This window comes from Heliangelus exortis, chromosome 2, assembly GCF_036169615.1.
Source record: "Heliangelus exortis chromosome 2, bHelExo1.hap1, whole genome shotgun sequence".
NCBI classification, from domain to species: domain Eukaryota; kingdom Metazoa; phylum Chordata; class Aves; order Apodiformes; family Trochilidae; genus Heliangelus; species Heliangelus exortis.
Window position 1 is genome coordinate 41,163,094 of NC_092423.1, and position 20,363 is coordinate 41,183,456.

The window sequence follows — 20,363 nt, forward strand, 5'->3', positions numbered from 1 at the left end:
AACTACCCCACTTCCCTCAGCCTCTCCTTCTCAGACTTGCTCTCCCGACACTTCACCAACTTTACTGCCCATCTCTGGACTCGCTCTGAGCTCCGCAGAGCTTCTGGTCAGCTCTTCCCCATACTTAGCCGGCTCACAGAGGGTGCCCGGTCCCCATCTTGCCGTTCCCGCCGCCACCGCCCGGCTCCACCTCCCCGCCGTCCCCTGCTCCTCCCTCCTCCCTCCTCCTCCTCCTCCTCCTCCTCCTCCTCCTCCTCCCGCGGCAGCGCGGGCGGCTCCTTGCGCCATGGTGCGGCGCGGGCGGCGGCGGCGCCGGCGGCGGGCGGTGGCAGTGGCGGTAGGCCCGGCGGAGCCCCGCGTCGAGGTGAGGCGGGCCCGCCGGCTGCGCGGACCGGGCCGCGGGGGAAGGGCGCCGATCCGGTTGTTTTCCGACTTCCTGGGGTAGCGGCGGCCTTTGTCCGCGACGGGGCCACTGGGGGGGCGGTCGGAAGAGGTGCCCGCCGCTGTCGGGTCCCGGTGCCGCCGACAGCAGCGGGCGGCATTTACGATCCCCTCCGGTTTCCGACCGGGCGCTGCTCCACACGCTCCCGGTGATCGCGGCGGCCCGTGGTCCCACCGAGCGCCCTCCACGTGGCGCGGGGGCCCCGGGGTTGCAAAGCGCCAGGGACGGGGAGGGGGGCGGGTGGAAGCAGCTGGTGGGGACGCCCCGGGGTGTTTGGCATCGGTGTGGGGAAAGCCCAGAGGTTCCGGGTTCTGCGACGGTCCCCCTGATAAAGGCCGATGGACTGCGGGTGGCTTCCTGGGGAGGGGCTTTGTTGGTCAATTGCCCTCTGTAAGCCTGGGGATGTCACTTTTGAAATACCATGGAATCGTTGAATGGTTTAGTTTGGAAGTGACCTATTCGGGATCACCTATTTCCAACCCCCCTGCCACAAAAAGGGACATTTCCCACCAGACCAGGTTGCTCCAAGCCCCATCCAACCTGGCCTGGAACGCTTCCAGGGAGAGGGCAGCCACAACTTCCATGGGCAGCCTGTGCTAGTGTTTCACAACCCTCACAGTAAAGAATGTTTTTCTAATGTCTAATCTAAATCTGTCCTCTTCCAGTTTAAAGCTGTCTTAGGGAAGAACGTGTTTTGATCAGTGCACCCAACTGCAATCTGGTCCAAACCTTTTGTGCGCTTGGATGCACCAGTGGTGGAAGGAAGGGAGGAGAAAGTCAGGATCTCAGTCACCTTCTGCTCATGGGCTTTACATGGGTTTTTGTGGGACAGGAAGGTTGTAGAAACACTGAGATGGCTGTTAGGACCTCTGTCCTCTCTGGGATTTTGTTAACCTTCCACCTCTGTGTGTGTGTGGCTTCAGGCTCTCCAACAGTAGAAGGGAGATAAAGGCACTGTAAAAACAGCCTGGGAGAACCCTGGTTGATGTGGTGCAATAGAAGCAAATGGCACCACGTCTGTTGCTATAAGGCTCCCACTGTCTGCTACTCAACTTTTTCCTGCACAGCTACCAAGGTTGTAAGCAAAGGGGAGAAGGATGCAGTCTGTTCCCAGTGCTTTCCTGCTTCTCGTGGGAGATTGGTTTTGGCTGGGCAAGGCCTTGTGCTGGGTCTTGTTCCTCCTTGTGTGATGCTGGCAAACAGTGGGTTCAGTCCTGGTTGAGCTAGAAGAATGTAGCAGTGAAGGTTTCCTTGACTTTAAAGTCATCTGTCATCTGCTGATGAGTGAATTAATTTGTTAAGTGCGTGGACCCAAAGGCCATGGAAGTCATCAGTACCAGATTGTTTTGAATCACCAGACCTGCAGTTCCATTTCTCATCCTGTGGTCCAATTTAACAGGTCCTCGTACAGCACTTTCAGTACACAGAGCTTATTAAGGGGTGCTCCTGGAAGAGCTTTCTCACTGAAAAAACATGGATACTGGCATTCCAGGTGTGAAGAGGGGACCCATTGCATGCCTGTGGCATTGTACCAAGTGTTTTGCTTGGAATGTCAGGGCTTGGAAATGAGTTGGGCACCTCCAAAGATGAAATAAATGCTCTTGAATTATTCAGAATTAGCTGTTGCCACTGTTTTACTGCTTATATCAGTGAGAGATTCTATACTGCAAAAAAAGAGAAAGTAGCATCTGACCAAGGGTTTGTACTGTGTTCGTATGCCAGCATGTTAATATTCACATTTATTAGCAGTGTTTTTGAAAAGTAGGGGATAGTTTCCAGATAGATGTTGCCTATAGAATGTAACATTTTCAATGACTTACCATGTGATTATGATAGTCGGGCATTCTTTATTTTAAGACAAAGTAGCTTGATGGGTTTTAACTTATTTAATGACCACTTACAATAAAGTAATGTAGAAACCACAATTTTCATGGAGTAATTGGGTTTAGCAGTAGGTTGACTGGGCTCAAAATGAAAAAAGCGAAGTTTTTGCAGGGGCAGAGGAGACCACCATGAAAGTGCCAGTTGTGGCTGTGACAGATTTACAGGCTCAGACATAATCCATCTTTACCTTCAGTGGAATCAAAGTATCCCTGCGACGATCATGAAACTGTAGTGACTGTTTATCACTTCTTTTTTTTCTCTGAACACTCATTTAACTTTCAGCCTGGTTCCATTTTTGCCAGAAATAGACTTCACTGTCCAGGAAGCTTCAGGCTTTTGTGCTCTGATGCTGTTGAGAAATTGCCATGGTCATCTGGGGTCTTCTTTGCCTTCCTACGTTTAATTGTTGACCTTGGGTCTCAGACTGGTTGGATGGCATTAACAGTCCAGTTGATGATGCATCTGGCTGTGTGATTCTTCTGCACCATACTGCATGCCTGTGCCTCCCTCTGCCTTCTGCATCTTTTATATGCTTGTATGATGTTTCAAATTAAGCTTTCATATAATGCTGGTTACCATTTATGATTCCAGTGGAAAGACCCACTTCCATAGAATCATAGAATCATAGAATTGGCTGGGTTGGAAGGGACCTCAGAGATCATCAAGTCCAACCCTTGATCCACTCCCGCTGCAGTTACCAGACCATGGCACTGAGTGCCACATCCAGTCTCTTTTTAAATATCTCCAGGGACAGAGAATCCACTGCTTCCCTGGGCAGCCCTTTCCAATGCTTGATCACCCTCTCTGTAAAGAAATTCTTTCTAATGTCCAACCTAAACCTCCCCTGGCACAACTTAAGACGGTGCTCTCTTCTCTTGCTGAGAGTTGCCTGGGAAAAGAGACCAACCCCCACCTGCCTACAACCTCCTTTCAGGGAGTTGTAGACAGTGATGAGGTCTCCTCTGAGCCTCCTCTTCTCCAGGCTTTGTCAACTTATAAATAGTTTTGGGTTTTTGGTTTGGCACCTACTGGCATTCTGCTTGGGGCCCTCAATTCTTGTAGTGCTGCCTGTAATTCTCAGTTTTGGAGCACTTTTGGAGTGTTCAATTGTTTCTTCAGGGGCTATAAGTCAAATCCTGTGCCTGTAACCCTTGGGTGGTGTAGCTGGGGCTTGCCTGTGTACTGAGCCAAGAGGTTTTCCAGCATGTGTCATAGATGTGATTTTGCATGCATTTGGTTTGTGGGAGTAGAGGTTGGAGCTTAAGCTGGAGTTATTTCAGTGGGACTGAAATGAAAAAGCAGCAAGTTCGAATGTTACCAAAATAGTCTGTCCTCAGCTTCAAATAGAAACATCCATACATTGTGAAAACTTGGATGAAGGGAAAACAGCATCCTTTTTTTTCATGGTAGGAGCAAAAAGAATTACATCTACGCTGGCTTTCTCATACTATATTCTGATACATCATTGTCAGAGAAGAACATACTAGTGCGGCAGTTGGCAATGAAAATGCCAACTATCTATATATGAAACTATGAAAATGTAATCTATCTATACAGATAGATTTTTTAGAAAAAAAATTAAAATGGTTGGCAGTGGTGTAGAAATAAGTTCGATGCTTCCCTCTGAAGCTGCAGGTCTCTCCTCACAGCCTGTCAGGGCAGTGCCTAGGAGTGCCAAATCTGTTTTGGCTTTGGTATCAGGAAAGCTGTTTTTTTCACCTAAGACCCAAGAGTTCTTCCCGTTGACATGGAAAGTAAAACATCTTGCCTCAGGCTTTTCTTTCTCTCCTTGCTGAATGTGGCAGGTGGAGTTAGTGAAGATGGTACTTAGAAATACTGTGTTTTGGCTTTTCCCATCGCTCACGTGATGAGTGTGGTGGCATCACCAAAACAGGTCTGATGCCCCTCCCGACCTCATTTTCTGACTGTCTGTCAGGGTTTAACACTGGCCTGGCAATTAAACCGAGTAACAGACACTCTATATTAATCCCTCTCTCCTCCCTGATAAGAAAGGAGAGAGAATAAGGGAGAGAGACTTACGGGTTGGAAACTAAACTACACAACTTTAATGAAACAGTAACGATAAATAGGAAAAAATTACTAAATATATACAAATATACAAGAAAATGGGTACCACATTCCTCCCCCCTTTCCCCCAATAGCTCTCACGTCACCACCGAGTCTGCAGGGCAGCTCTGGGAAAGGCCAGGCTGGACTCCTGGAGTTGGCAGCAGTCAGGAACTGGAGGCAGGAACACACAGATATGGGCTGGCACGGATCAGGACCACAGGCAGACGAATGGACGGGATCCTTCCAGGATGCCGGGTGAAGGAAGGGAAGCAGGAAAGGCAGGAAGGGCAGGCAGCCGGAAGCAGGAAATCAAATGGCTTGGCCCTTGTGATCCCTCAAATTTATACTGAGGATGACGTATATGGGATGGAATACTCTGTTTGGTCAATTCTGGCATCTATCTTGTCCGTTCCTCCCCAAAGGAGGGCTGCAGGTGGGACCTCTTTATCCTCCTGGAGGGTAAAATGTTTTCCTCAGAGCTGAGCAGTGTCCTTGGCTCTGCACACCAGTCTCTAGCAGTAACTATAAACATCAAGTGTTATCAGTCCTAGAAGCAGACACTGTGTGAGAAACTTGCTGTTAATTTCAGCAAGTGCAACTACTTACAAGAGACTTAGCTAAAAGCAAAAGTACAAGATGGAAAATCACCTTTATCCTGGCTCAAACCAGGACACTGTCACCCTTGGACCCTGGTGACAGGTCTGCCAACCCTTATGGGCACACTTGAGCTGCCTGCCTCCAGTTTTGCAGAAACAGTAATTCTCCTTGACAGTCTGACAAATTTGGGTTCTGAGTGTACTTGGAAGTGTTTTGTCAATTTTAGAGAAGGGGAACTGAGAGGTGGGGATGTCTTGAACATTGATCTTCTGTTGAGAAAACTTAGTTAGGGTTGGCTGTTGTGTTATTGGGCTGTGTTCTATTTGTATGTGGAATGCTTTTGCTGCTTTAGAAAAGTAATCTGTGGGTGTTTTAAAGAAGGAAGTGTATTTTATGTGCAAAAATAACTGAGCTCAATACATATAAAATTTCCTACTAGAAATGAGACTTTGAATTTTTCAGCAGCTATGAATTATTTTGAATTTTTGCTAGATTTTCAGCACTTGATTTTGTAACTGATATCTTCAAAAGACAGTATTACTCACATCTTTGCAGCATTTCAGCAGACCATTGTGTCTGAACCTGTTGTCTTTTCACATTGATGTATTTTCCTGGAGCAAGCTTGAAATGTTCAGCACCTCTCTGCCTCTCTTTTTTAGGGGCTTAGTGGTAAAAAGGCCTTCTCTTGAAGTGCCTGCATCTTTCAAGTGCTTAGAATAGATGAAGTTTTTACATTTGTCTTTAGGCTAATATGTATTTTCTTTCTTGGTATATTCTACTTTGTTGACAATGTTAAAATGCTAGGCTCTGATGCTGATTATAAATGAGTTTCTGAGTGTATTTTAACTGAAAGATAAGAAGGTCTGTGGCTTCCAGGCCTACACAACAAGTAGCAAGGAGCTAAGCCTTTCTGGCCGAGGTGTTTGGTGCAGGCTTATCTTTGATGTCTGTCTGCTGATGACAGAGGACTTCTGCTCAGAATGAACTTGACTTGTGATTTCACTTGTAGAAATACTGGATTCCAGGTGTATAAATACCAGTAGCAATCAAGCTTGGTCATGAGGGTGATCTTAAGCTCCTGCAGTATGTCCACCTTGTATTTGTTTGGTGTTCTCTGCTAAGCCCCTTAGGTGCAATGGGGACTCATCAGTGACTGAATGGGATTCTTCGTAGTCAAACTGTGGGGAGCAAGTCCCAGACACAATCTTTGAAATTCTTCAGTAAGTTACTTAAATCAATACCTTAGTGTTTCGGAATGCAGAGAGATTATAAAAAGGCTTTTTACTGGGAAAGAATTATTTTTTTCCTTTTCAACATAAGTGATCACTCCCATAACAGCTCCTCTGTTGCAGATGCAGAATTAATGGATGAAGAAGATGATATTAATTAGGCATACAGTAGACAGAGCAGTGGGTAACTCGACTGTAATGCAGCAGCAGTTCCTGGAAGCAGTTTATTCTTAGCAGCAAGCTTCACAGCTCCTTGGATATTTTTCCTTTAAAATCCATAATGCTCCATCTTTCACAATTCCATGACAGGGGCAGAGCTCTGGCTGTTGTCTGGAAGAGGTGGCAGTGAGGGAATATCCCAAGGGGTTCATAGGCAGACAGCACCACTTCAGCAGCAATGCATTGGGTTATGCTGCTGTGTGCCCAGGTTGGTTTTTCAGAGGTGAATTCTCCTCTTGCTCAAGCAACAGTAAATCAAAAGTTTTGCATTACTTTACATCAGTTTTGTAAAAGCAGAGCAAGACTGAATTTAAGCCCAGGAATGCCCATTACTGTAGCTTATTTCAGTGAGGGAATGTTTGGTCAAGATACTGCTTTTCTAATGGAAGTGGAATGTTTTCAGCAACATTTTTTTTTGTAGAATGAGCCCTCTTTGGGCCACTTGCCTTGGCACAAATAAATTAAATAAAAAAAGAAGAATAACAAAAAATAATCATTATATGGGGTCCTTTATGAGCAACCTTTGTTGCCTCTGACACAGATGAGCCTGCTCTTCGTTATGCAGTTCATTTTGGGGGTGTTATCTTGAATGTTCAGGACTGGAGACCTCCTCCACTGGACAATGAACTGGCCCCTGTCACCAGGCAGCTGTTCTTATGTTCTTTAAAGAGAGGAGAAACTATGTGTGGCTTTAGCACACAGCAAGCAGCAGAGGAGCTTGCTGCAAGTAAGGATGGTGTGCATGATACGTACCTGTGGTCCTGGAGATGTAGAAGATAAATGTGGTCTGGGTGCTGATGAGCCATGTGGTCACTTTCCTCCCTGAGCATTTCTGTGAACAGCAGAGGAGTGATACAGAATGTGTAAAAGCATGTTTTGAAACCTGAAAAAAATGCCTTCTGCCTCCATTTTTAAGACTGGATTTGTTAATCCCATCCTTCTGCACTCCAAATCCTAAAGCAGCCTAAAGCCCCCCTATGTGGGAGCTGCTTGAAGGCTTCCTCACTGGCCCATTCCATGGAGGGGGTTATCTGGAGTGCTTGGGGAAGTACCAGGCCAGGGGGAATGGTTGCATGAGGTGATACCAGTCTCCTGTGCTGGGACTGGATTTCTCAAACACTGAAGTTGTGACCTTGGTCACCTCAGAAGGTGATGTGCGCTTCTGGCAAATGAGAAAGGTTCTTGGTTAAAATGAGTTTTCACTTTCTTACCAAGTGTGTTGAATAAAAAGCTCTTTGGGAGTACTGATGGAAGATAAGGGGTTGCATTGTTTTTTTCTTGGAGTAAGGTAAGTGTCTAATAAAGTATTATTAGTACTGTTATTGGATCTAATGCTAAGGTATCTGTGTACTTATTTAGCATTGCATTATATTTGAAGGTGTGTTTGTCCCTCATCTCTGAGACATGGTTTGCTTTGTAAGAGGAGGAATGGTTATGGGTTTTGTGACAGACAAAGGGTGTTCTGACTATGTGCTTACAATCGTGAGGCACACAGGTATTTTTATATATCTGTAAAGCAGCAGTGTGTGGACTTCAAACCCCTGCATATTACATCCTCTCCCTAGCCCCAAATCTAGAATCTCTATTTAGGTATTAAAACTGCCTGTATAGAATTTGTAGGAATTTAGTACAGTTTTGCTATGCATAGCACATTTTGTGATACCAGTTTGCACTTGTGTATAAAAATAATTGTACCATTGGCAATATGAGTTTTCCTATTAAGCTGGCATGTCTGATTTGTATCTTTTGTCTCGTTTTGAATCAGAAACAGAGAGCCAAGGAAGTGGCTGACATTTTTAATGCCCCCAGTGACAATGAAGATTTTTTGGGGTTCCAAGATGATGCTTCCAGGCAGAGGTTGTTGTCACAGGACAGCTATGCTGGTTTTGATTCCCTGGAGTCAGGAAAAAAGGTAGGAATTAAGATTCCTGTGGCTCAGTTATGCTCTTTCAGTGCTGTAGTACTCTGAGCTTGTGTCAAGGCTTAAGAGTAGTGAGCTTCAACTCACAGAAAAAGCCAAAATCTGCAGTCCTCATACTAAAAATAAATGTAAAGAAACTTGCTGCCCTTCTTAGGTTCTGATGACTGTTTTTTAAAAACTCTTTCATAAGGAAAATGGGTTTCATTAGATGAGTTTAAGCGAAGTAGATAAGTGGAGCCCACAGGAGAGGGATAATTACCATCCTTGACTGATGTTCTCTAGAAACAATGGAAATGCATGGTAATAGATGGGTTTTGTGAGTATGCATACTTTAAGGTACTTATTTCAGAAATTTTGATCAGTGCCACTTCTGCACTGATGGATATTAGCACTTTCTCTGCACTAAAATTGCTGTTGTAGTGGTGGTGACCCACAGAAACCATCGTCTCCTTCTTCAGTTGTGAGATTTGCTGGTACTCTGTTCTCTTAATAGTGAAGTAGCTTGGATCAGCATAATGACTTGATGTTTTTTATTTTCTGACTTAGTAGCTAAAGGTATGAGCTAAATTCATAGGAAAGGAAGAGAACTGGTGTGTTGTTTTGGCTGCCAGTAAAGCTAGTTTTTAGTCTTTTAGAACTTGTAAACAACTTGATAGAGGTAGGCTAATGTACTAAAGATACCCTTGCCAGTTGTGTTCTCAAAAGGGTTCTGCCATTCCGTTACTTAAAAAAACCTGAACAGGTCTCTTTCTCTCTCTCATTTTTCTGTCCATCAGGTCAGAGTCCATCGGGTCAGAGTCAGAGTTTCTGAAGACAGTTAATCAGAGTAGTGTTTGCAAAGGGTACAGACAGAATGAGCCTTGTATGAATATATGATATTTCTGAGCTTTCATAGGTGGATGGCCCCAGAGAGGCTTGTACAAAGTGCAGAAGCTGTTTGAGAGCAGGGCCTCAAGTTTGTACTATAAAGACAGCATCTTAAAAGTAATAACATATACTTGGCTCTAAATTGTTTTGTCATTTTGGTTCTAGACAGTGGTATTGGTAACTTTAGAAGCCCGGGAGGTGGGTTCCTTTCATATCTGTGGCTTTGTGTGGACCTTAACGAAGCATCAATGAGGAGAGGGAGCCATGCACAAGAGCCTAAGTGAGCTTCTGCTGCCTGCCTGGGGATTGTGGGCACCCAGGAAAGGCTCCTGTCTCTCTGTCTTGGTTTCCCAACTTGTGAGGTGGAGATTATGCTGCCATCTACGTTACAAAGCATTTTAAAGTCCTCTGCTGAAAAATGTTGTGGAAGAGCTAAGTACTAGTAATTTTGCACATGTTGCTGGGAATCCCTCTGAGACTTTCTGCAAACTGAAAGCTGGCACTGCATCGTTCCTCACCATTCCTGTTTCCCTTGGGCTGAGAATTAATGTACATATCAGTTGCTGTTGAGCTTAACTCCGTTACCACTAAATGGTACAATAATACCATAATTTTTTAAATCTTAAGTTCCATCCACTTATGATGCCAAACACCTCTGTTGCTGAGAAAGACCATAGGTAGTTGTGCAGGAAGCAAAAAGATTTTGGTGTGAAGAGTAGACTAATGAGAAGTTCAGAAAAATGCTGCAGTAGCTGGAAGAGGAAGCAAGGCAGCCACTCTGCTGGGGTGGTGAATGGGATGCATTAGCATCAGATATTCCCTTGGATGCTGATGTGCAAGTGCCTAAATGAGTATTCACCTTTGCATGTCTGCTTTTCCTCAGGGCTTTCTGCAGTCCTGCTCCCATAATCTCTGTGTTTCTTTTGAGTTCCAGTTGTTTCTCCTATAGGTCGTCTTGATGCATGTTTTACCTTATGTAAACCATTCTTCGTAGGTGTAGCAACTTAGGTCTAGATGTGTTATTTTTTGTCACTTTAGCTAAGAAACAGCTTGTTCCTCCCCCCCTCTTTATTGTGGAATTTCATGAAAACGCAGAATGCATAAAAACTTGAGTTTCCCTCCAAGAAATGCAATTTAACTTTAAAGTAACTTCCCTATTGTGTTTGTTCCTTTCTCAAGCAGCTGCACTGCAGTTATCAACAAAAGAATAAAGTAATTTTGCTTAGAGAAAACTCATTCCAATTACCCGTAATAATTTGTAGATGTTTAAGCAAAAAAAACCAGCATATGCAGTAGCTCCCTCCCCATTCCTCTGTAAGTTTTTCCACTCATCTATTGTATCTGTTTTTCACCAGAAATTATCTTAATGTAAAGAAGTATGTAATTAAAAACAGGGAAGGGAGGGAAATGGAAGGAAGAATAAAGTTATTTAGCAAGTGCATTGTATGGAAGGTCATTTTTGCATCTTGTGTGGGAGGAAGAAACAGCAGAAGAAAACTGGGGAAACAAACTCAAGAAGATGAATGTTGCTGACTTTCAAGAGGCAGCTGTGGTGTGAACATGGGTTATGTTCCCACTGTGAATGACTTAGGAGACTAACCAGGAACACATTGACAGATGGTCTTCTCCTAATTATGATCAGAAGTATGAAATACATTTCTGATTTAGTAAATGCATTGTGTGTAATTGGATGTAATGTGCACGTCCTGGAGAGTATTTTGATGAGAAACGTTAATTTATTTTTCATGGGCTGACTTTTTACTTCCTAGTTTGTAGGCAAAAACGTGGGATCTGTCTACCCTACAACATGTTTGAATGATAACTGCACCAGCAGTTGGAAGGTGGAGGGATGTTAGTCAGGCTGTTCAAAAGCTCTGGTTTCCTGTTGGTAGCTGTTACTTTAGTGATGGGCTAACAGCATGAGTGTGAGCAGACTCTGTCTCCAGGAGCCTTGAGTACTGCTGCAACGAGTGCAGAAGAAAGTGAAGTGTTTCTTTTGCTAAGTAAAAAACCAGAAGGGCTCTTTCTTACTGTGGTTGTGGTTTGTATTTTCTTCAAGGCCTGTTTTTTTACATCCAGAAGAAAGCATACAAACCAATATGGTAAGTTATGTCTAAGAAAACTGAGTTTGTTTTTATTGGGTAGTAGTGAAGAAGAGGAGGAAGAGGAGAAGAATATTCTCCCCACAAGAAGGAGTTCAGATAAAACTCCGTGCTCAAAATGAGGAAAGAAAAAATAACTTCATATAACTCCATGCTGAAACTCTGAATTTTTTTACAGGCTTTTCTTGAGAAATCCTTTCACTGTATATGCCAGTTAGCCCCTGCTTGAAACTCAAAACCTGTTTGTTATGGCTACTCTGTATCTGACTGTCTTTCACAACTGGACATTTGATTTCAGTCCAGGTACCTCACTGAAGAACTGCGGAGGATTTTCACTGAAGACACTGACTCTGAAACAGAAGCATTTGAAGGCTTTGCTTCAAGTGAGGTGGACGAGAAAAATAAAAGAGTTCTGGTAAAGGCAGTCACCTATGCATGGATTTATATGTTGGCTTCTTTTTTTCTGCCTCTTGTGTAAACCTCTTGTTCTAGTGTTTCTGCTGCACAGTGGTCTTCTTTTTCTTTGCTGAAGAAAAACGTGTTAACTTAAATGAGAAAAAAAAAGCTTTATTTAATGTAACGTCACGTATTAGAAATTATATTAGAATCTACTTAGAATTAGAAGTTATCATTAGAAATGAAAACTTTTTCCCCTGCTTGTAGACTGACTGTGCTGGGAAAGGTTTTTCCTCTGAAGACAGAGGAAAACAGACAGTCCTCTGAAGTTCTTCTTTCCTCTGAAGACAGTCTGTATCCCATACATTAATATGTACATTTTGTGTTGGTCTCTGGGACAAGTTATGTTCTGAACTTCTGAAAATTAAGTGAATTTATAACTGTTCCTTTGGTTGGTGAGACTGCTACCTAGAATTAGTTATTTAAAAATTACCTTTCTTGTGTCATAGCCAGTAATGTAATGTGGGAGTTTTCCTTCCCCCAGGCATTGGAGTCGAACTTGAGTGATGAAGAACGTGATAACTTGCTGGGTAATGAGGAAGAAGATGAAGACCTGAAGGTTTCTGCCAAGAGAAAAAGCTTTGGACTTCGTGTTGCCTTGCAGTTTCCAACCAGAAAGCCATCTGAAAAAAAAGTGCCTGAACAGTCTTTTTCTAACTTACCTCTAAAGGACAGTGAATCCCTCACACCTCTTTCAAAAGAAGTAAGCTGTAAGCGGTGGGACAAACAAGAGGGCTCTGCTTCAGAGTCTGAAGAAGACATTAAAGAAACACAGGAGGAAAATTCCAGTGCTCTGCTTAAGAGAGCCATGAATATTAAAGAAAACAAAGCCATGGTAAGACTTGCCAAGCAGTGTTTTGTTCTCTGACATTTGCATCCAAATACTTGGCTTCAGCACACTTAAATTTTAGGAACCTTGCTGGTTCAGTCCTGGGACTTTGGGAGAATCTCATGGAGAGTTGTGTTTGAATTTTTCTACCTGGGAAAACCCCAGATGGCCATCAGCACTCAGACATTTACTCCTAAAATAGCCTCAAGACTAGTCCAGAGTTTAACCATGCATTCTGTATGTGGATGTGAACAAAGCTACACAGCAGTCTTACGTTTGGAATATGTCAAAAAATCAGCAGGTCCTTTCAGGTAGTTTGTGGTGTCATTTGTACAACAGGGTTTCTACTCTCCATTTGTGTCTGACAGGTCTGCTGCAGTTCCTGATTGGAAAGGCAGATAAAAGCTGATAAGGATGATACAGTTTGTCAGTTTTGTGGGGTGTGATGTTTACAGTTATGCATTGTTACATAACTGAAAGTGTGTGTGTGTGTGTGTGTGTGTGTGTAGGTGTGGAAAAGGGAGACACTGGTTATTTCCTAATGCTTTGTCCTCTATTGTCCAGAATGCCACCAGAACTCTTTAATTATCATGCTGCTATGCAAATCCATGTTGATGTTGGGCCCTTCAGTTTTACTGTATTCCAGGAAAAGTTGCATCTTCAAGCAGTCTTGGGGCTGAAGTACACCTCATAGCTGTGAGGACTTGCAGCTCCCACATAAAACTTGCTTTAGTTATTGTATGTATGTTCCTAATCTGTCTTGTGTCCTTGTTGCCATTGTGTTGACCTTGCTGCTTTTCCACCTTTCTCACCTTCCACTCTTCTTTGTGACACTTCATGTGTTTAGATACAATTCAAGTGTCTGTGGCGAGTGGATGAAAGGTGTTGCTTATTTGCAAGTTTGCAGTGAGTTTTCAATGCTCATCTCTGTTGATTTCAGCTTGCCCAGTTGCTGGCAGAATTGAATTCCATACCTGACTTGTTCCCAGTGAAAACACCCACTGTGACTCCTTCAGTAAGTATCTCCTCCAGTACTGGCTAGAATTGACAGCCTGAGGGCTTAATGTGTTTCCTGATGAAACACTTTGGCTGAATTTGTTCTGGTTTTCTTCAGTTTTTGTGGCTACTTGTACAGATTTACTATTGGTCAGTATTTAAGTACCAGAGTTACGTGAGGAAATGGGATGTTTTAAGATAACTAATGAAGAAATACAGAGACTTTATAATTTTTGCCCCAGAAATACTGTTAAGATTCTAGACAAATATCTGAGCATGTGGGAATGAGGAAGAACAGTTGCTTCTTTCTGGGTTTAGATCCTCTTCAACCACTTTAACATGAAGCTGCAGTAAGGCTGGAGTTATTTCAAGCTGACTTTCCTTGGCTAGAATCAAAGAAGCATCAATCCCTTTAGGTTCTTTATAGAGTAATATTTTTCCACATAGATAAGTATAAACTGAAGAAATCTGAAGAAAAATTGAAGGGAAACCCATGTAGAATAGTGTGTTGGTTGTCAGGTGAAAATGTGAAGACAGATTATAGAGTCTTCAGAAGGCTGCAAACTTGCTAGATCTACTTAAATGCTGTAGAAACAAACATCCTTTGAATACATACATTGATCTACTACTTATATTTAGTATCTTTACTTGAGGATATGGAGGGCATCAGTTATGTCTTCTGTGACTTCTAGCCTGTTGTCTTGTGATGTGCTTTTCACTTCTTTGGAAGTGAATATAAAGAGTACAGTGGCAAGCAGACTTGCTTCCTACATCTTGTTTTTCTTGTCAGATACAGTAGATTAATTTATGGAAGATGTCTATGCAGGACTAGTTGCATGAATTCATCATGCAGTAATTGGCAGGTATGAAAATATTAAAGGGGTATCTTGTACCTCCTAGAAATTTCCAGATCTAGGAATCTGGAAGTAAGAGGAGAAACTTACTACACCCTATTAATTTAAAAAATATAAAATAAAATAGACTTTAGAGATTTCCTTGAAGAGGTATTGAATTTATAGAAAAGTTTGAAACTTTAGCTGTTTAAGAGCAGTCAGAACTAGCTTCTGCCTTAATATGCCATGCAGAAACTTCTGGTATAGTTCTGTGATGTTAATTGAAAAAGAATTTGACTGTGAAACTGTGGTGTTTTAAAAGGATCAAAAAGGTGTAGTATGTAGGAAAAACACCTAAGTGTGACAGAAGTTGGTGAGGTTTGGCTTAACAAGAAGTAGGAAAACAGATTAATGCATGATAATGCAATTGTGGTACAGACATGTTGAGTTAATTTCTGGTGTTTAACACTACAAGCATAAAAGGACATTTACTTGAATTGTCTTCTCTTTCTAGAAACAGAAGAAAATCCCAAGGAGGACATTTTCTGAAGGCCAGATAGCACGGCGTATGAACCCAACCAGAAATGCTCGTCCACCAGAGAATTTTGCCTTGGAAAAATTTACTATGTCAGCTGTTAAATTTGCAGAACAATTCCGTAACTATAGACAACAAAACCTCTTGAAGAAGAGACTCAGTGTGGTATTTGCAAGACTTTGGTATCTCCAGTAGTCAGAGATTAGGAAACATTCATTTAAATTGTTGGCAGACACTTAGAGCAGACATCCCATTCCACCGAAAGTCAATGAGAACATTTGGTTTGGGATTAGCTACAGAAGAAATTGTCAACAGGCCTTCCTGCCTCATCTTTTCACCTGTTAACTCTATTTGTGATCTGTATTCTTGGAAACATAACAAGACAGTTTATTTATGGCCTGTTAGTTATTATCTAAAAAATATTAAGAGTCCGCAGTGTAGAAGGTGTTTGAGCGACAAGGTGATAGGGCTGCTGGAGGTGATCTTCTCTATCTTTAGGCTCAGGAAAAGCTAGCAAAACTCCCTCTCTGGTAATAGCAGACAGGAATGAGAGAGGAGGTATAGAGTGTAATTGAGAATAAATAAAGGAACTCTGCACGAGCAAGCTGCTGAAGTACTGGCTAGCCACTCAAGTTGCAGATTTTATTCTCCATTTTTAAAAAAAAATATAATTTCCCTTCCTTAGCTGATGGTGGTCATTTGTCTTAGTTATATTTACTGTATAGCCTTTATTAGGAAGATGCTTAAGTTGCATTTGTATGTGGTAGAGGTTGTATTCCAGCTCTGCTTATAGGAACAAATGCTGGGCATAGTTGGAGCATTATAGAGGGAACTTGTCTCTTAAACAAGGTGGAGTAACACTAAATGAGAACTCGGGACTATTTTGGAGAGAACAAAGCTGATTTAGGATGAAGGACAAATTAGGTGGGGTAGGCAGAAGGGTAAGGATCAGTTGAAACTTGTACATGAACGCTAAAATCTCCTGAGGGGCATAATGATGATCCATGGATTGGGGTCAAAGAGACTGATATTTGGATGGTAAGAGCACTTAACAGTGGGTAGAGGACTCTTCCAGATAATCAACAGGATAGTAACAAAGGGCTGGGTATGGCAGGACTACCATAAAACTTCAGTACAGATTTTTTTGCAAGGCATTAGAGGTTGTAATTAGAGAAAGCAATTAGCAAGCATGCTAGGTGATTGAAGGAGCAAAGCATAGGAAGGTGTATGTTCCATATTTTGTTCCATATTTTGAAGGGGGAGAAACTTGAGTATGAAGAGTTACATACAGTTAATCTGTGCGGGGAATACAAAGAAAAGGAGGTAGCAGAAAAACACATAAGGACTTTGTGGAAACAAGAGTAGCAATGATAGGAAGGAAGAACATACTAGTAGAACAGGTAATAGGTAATAGATAGAGAAAAGATTAGGGAGGAAAGGGAGAGAAGGAGATGGTGATGGTTTGGAAATGCTGTTCTCTGTCCTTTCAGTGGTCCGTAAGCCTGTAGTATGCCCCGTCTAGACCTCATATGCATTATAAATGACAGAATCTGTCACTGAGTGTGATGACAGGATCTTTATGACACCAGACAAAACGTGCTGAGATGGGTTTGTTTAGCAGGTGGATTGTGCAGTGCGCAAAAGGAGGAGATCGTCAAAGTATTCATCTCAACGCCCAGTAGAAGATATTACTGAGGAGGACTTGGACAACATTGCAGTCACAGTTAAAGACAAAATCTATGACAAAGTTCTGGTAAGTGACTGCTGTTTTCTTCAGTGTGTCCATCTGTTTAAAATCGAGTCTCCTAACAGTTCATGTGAGCCCCTTCCCTGAGGCTCTGGAGAGTGCAGCTCTGCATTATTACATTACACAAGCACAACTTGGAAGCTTTACCAGGCTTCAGTGTGATTGCCCGTGCTGGTTGATGTGCCCCACCAACTTTTTGCTTCCAAAGAAGTGATTTCTTGCCATAGAACTATTAAGTGGAATTTGCTATAGCTGTGACTCACCGCTGATAAGAGTTGGCATCCCTTTCATCTTTCATTCTCACTTAAAGTAAATGTTGTGGTGGTGGTTGTACGATTAAGTAATAGTGATCCCTGCTGCTCCTTGTACCCCCAGGAATTTACATTTCTGTATGGGTTGTGTAATTTCAAAGCTCTTGATGGGATTCCTCCTTTTCTTCACTGAGTTTGACTGTTGTGAATTGTCATAAAGACCTGGATGATCAGCTTACTTACTTCATGCTTCATTGTGTTTTCAGATATGTCAGAAGGTCATTTTCTGAATAGTTTTAACTTTTTTCCCTTTCCTAGAGGAAAGGGATCAGAACTGCAACATGAGGCTCATGTAGTCTGAGACTCCCACTGCAGCTTAGAGTGGGCACTGCACCTATTATTACTTTAATCATACTTCAGTAAGTCCTAGTAACACGACTTACGGTTCTTACTAACATTTTCATTGTTGAATTTGACTTTGGTTTGAAGTTTGTTCATTGCTATTGGCAGATATATTAGAAAAGTTCAGCAACAAGTATTTCAGATGCCCTTCATACATAAGCCTTTCTTCTCCTTTCCAACTCTAGGCCAGCACTTGCCACCAGTGTTGACAAAAGACAATTGATACAAAGACAATATGAATTGTCATAAAGACCTAGGTGATCAGCTTACTTACTTCGTGCTTCATTGTGTTTTCAGATATAAGTCAGAAGGTCATTTTCTGAATAGTTTTAACTTTTTTCCTAAGTAGAGAAAAGAGATCAGAACTGCAACATGAGGCTCATGTAGTCTGAGACTCCCACTGCAGCTTAGGGTGGGCACTGCACCTATTATTACTTTAATAATACTTCAGTAAGTCCTAGTAACACGACTTACGGTTCTTACTAAGATGTTCATTGCTGAATTTGACTTTGGTTTGAAGTTTGCTCTTTCCTATTGGCAGATATATTAGAAATGTTCAATAAGTGGTTCAGGTGGCCTTCATACATAAGTCTCTCTTCTCCTTTCCAACTCTAGGGCAGCACTTGCCACCAGTGTCGACAGAAGACAATTGATACAAAGACAATTTGTCGCAACCAGGGCTGTGGAGGAGTGAGGGGGCAGTTCTGTGGACCCTGTCTCCGAAATCGGTACGGGGAAGATGTGAAGTCAGCACTGCTTGATCCAGTAAGTGTAGCTTGTTGGGCTTGGAAAGCAAGTGTAATGAATACGGTTTTGTCAGTAACCTTTACTTAACAGCTTGCCTTTTTCTTCCTTCCCACATTCACCCCCTTGCAGGCCTGGATCTGTCCTCCTTGTCGTGGGGTGTGCAACTGCAGCTACTGCCGCCGGCGGGACGGGCGCTGTGCCACGGGCATGCTCATCCACTTGGCAAAGTTCTACGGCTACAACAACGTCAGGGAGTACCTGGAAAGGTGAGGGCTGTGCCCTGCAGTCTTTCCTTTTCAAACTGTTGTAGGCCTTTAAATAATATCTGACTTCTGTGGCCTGGGGCAGATCCTGGATCTGTGCAAAAGGAATCTCTTGGGCTTCAGATTTCTCCTAGGCTGAAATCAGCTTAACTGATGTGAGTCACATCTGTGTAAACAGCTTAGTTGCTTAAGACATTGAAATGCTCTTTCCTGTTTTGAAATCGGTATCGATCACTTTAAGCATATAGAAGTGGGGTTTTAGAAGTTACCACCTTCAGTTGTCTGATTGTAGGGAACCAAAATTTCCTAAAAAGCACTAATACTGTTTTCTTATGTCTCACAGTTTACAGAAACAGCTAGCGGATGGTAACTGAGAACACTGCATTCACGCTGTGCCTGCAACTGGTTCATATGTTGACAAATTTTGACTTCAAGAGGTTATTACTCTGTTTTATATGAGATAGAACTGTAGGGTATAGTATATGCATTTCTGTGTTGAGAATTTTTTTAATTGGTGTGGTCTTATGCAAAAGATCTCTCAGGAAAATGTTTTGGTAGAGAAATCTACATGCACAGACCTATACGTTAAATGAAATGGCACTCCTGAACCTTGGTTAATTTTTAATAGAGGTGCACAATCACATGATGGAGAACTTGGTCAGTTGGTACAATATTGTTATTTATATGATTGTTCAAGTTTGCAGAAAGGATGTTTAACAACTCCCTGTAAAGCATACCCTGTCTTTGAAGAAACAAAAGCCCCCTTGTGTTCCAACTTGACCATAAAGATTCAGATTTCCAACCCTTGCTTTCTGAACCTGTTCTTCCACCTATAGTTTATGGAACTTGTCCCTGCAAAGTGAATGCCATTGTATTCCAGCCAAAGCTGATGCAACCTAACACTGGGAGAATGATATATTTTTTTTTTAATTCCAAAGTGCAATTAATCACTAAACATGAAAGTGGAAGAGTGTTTTGTAAAAAAAATAAAAATAAAAAAAATATTTAAACATTGTCCCAGTAAAGAAAAAGAATTGCTCACTAGCAGTTTTTTGTGGTGCACATGCTGCCTGAACCAGCTACCTTACAGCAATCAAAACTGGTTTAGATCACAAAGTTTAGGATTATTTTTTTAAATAGAGTTCATGTTTAGATGTTTTTTCATATGTACAACAATGCTTTCAAATAGCCTTGTTTAAATGCAACATTGTTTGTATTGCAGTATGCTTATGTTAAAATTATTGTAAGATACATGTTTCATTTTATGTAGAGAGAATAAAGAATAATCCAGAGAAGCATTTTGTGAGTCATACTACACTCATATGCTGATATTTCCCATTTACTTTCCTGTAGCTGGTCTAATGAAGGAATGCTTGAAGATCAATAATCATTATGTGGGGAAACACATGAATGCAATGCTGACAGATGAGGAAATAACACTGTAGAGCAAATAAGTGTTAGACTAAGGAATGAGGTTTTTTGAGGCAAATCTTCTGTCTTTCTGTGAAAACTATTTTTCTCCTTTTGCTTTAAGTACAAAGCTGGCTGAGAAAGCAGCACAGTATTGAAAACTTAGTACTAAACTGTCAAGAGTAAGGCTTCTCCTTCTGGAACCCATTTATCTGGCTTCTCCATGCTTTTCAGATTGAAAATCCAAACGTAAGTTGCCCTTCTGCTTTTGTTTTTATAAACTGGACATTCATAAACATTCTTAGTTTTCCTTTGATTCATTCAAAGGAAATTCATTTGCCTTTACAAAATTGACTGTGCTCAGCCTATCTGCAAAACTCACTTAAAATTAAAACTGACTTGCATTAAGACAAATTTTGAACAACAAAATAAATGATCAAAGCTGCTGGGTTTAGATCACGCTATGCATAGTTGCTAAAATTGTTACTGTGGTGTATTTACCAGTGGGCAAGGCTGTACATGGATGGATATGCTAGTTTAGTCAATGTGTCTGGCACAGCATC

The 20,363-nt window shown here is 42.0% G+C and overlaps 1 protein-coding gene across 2 annotated transcripts; it reads left to right on the top strand.

The window, feature by feature from the left end:
• The first annotated feature begins 216 nt into the window (after positions 1 to 216).
• Positions 217 to 19,683, top strand: CDCA7L (cell division cycle associated 7 like). Of its 2 annotated transcripts, XM_071735739.1 has the most exons (10): positions 217 to 364; positions 8,207 to 8,353; positions 11,630 to 11,746; positions 12,272 to 12,622; positions 13,557 to 13,631; positions 14,960 to 15,145; positions 16,599 to 16,733; positions 17,996 to 18,145; positions 18,257 to 18,393; positions 18,734 to 19,683. In XM_071735739.1, the coding sequence occupies exons 1-10, from the start codon at positions 287 to 289 to the stop codon at positions 18,762 to 18,764; spliced, it is 1,407 nt and encodes a 468-aa protein (XP_071591840.1). In that variant the 5' UTR covers positions 217 to 286; the 3' UTR covers positions 18,765 to 19,683. The 2 variants fall into 2 exon arrangements, with proteins under 2 accessions (XP_071591840.1, XP_071591841.1); XM_071735740.1 differs by lacking the exon at positions 8,207 to 8,353 and having other exon boundaries at positions 242 to 364.
• The last annotated feature ends 680 nt before the right edge of the window (positions 19,684 to 20,363 follow it).

Excerpts from the sequence above, each read along its gene's own strand:
- CDCA7L (XM_071735739.1), top strand. The coding sequence starts at position 287 with ATGGTGCGGCGCGGGCGGCGGCGGCGCCGGCGGCGGGCGGTGGCAGTG. Across the intron at positions 12,623-13,556 it reads TTAAAGAAAACAAAGCCATG|CTTGCCCAGTTGCTGGCAGA; the intron begins GTAAGACTTGCC and ends TGTTGATTTCAG. Across the intron at positions 13,632-14,959 it reads CACCCACTGTGACTCCTTCA|AAACAGAAGAAAATCCCAAG; the intron begins GTAAGTATCTCC and ends TTCTCTTTCTAG.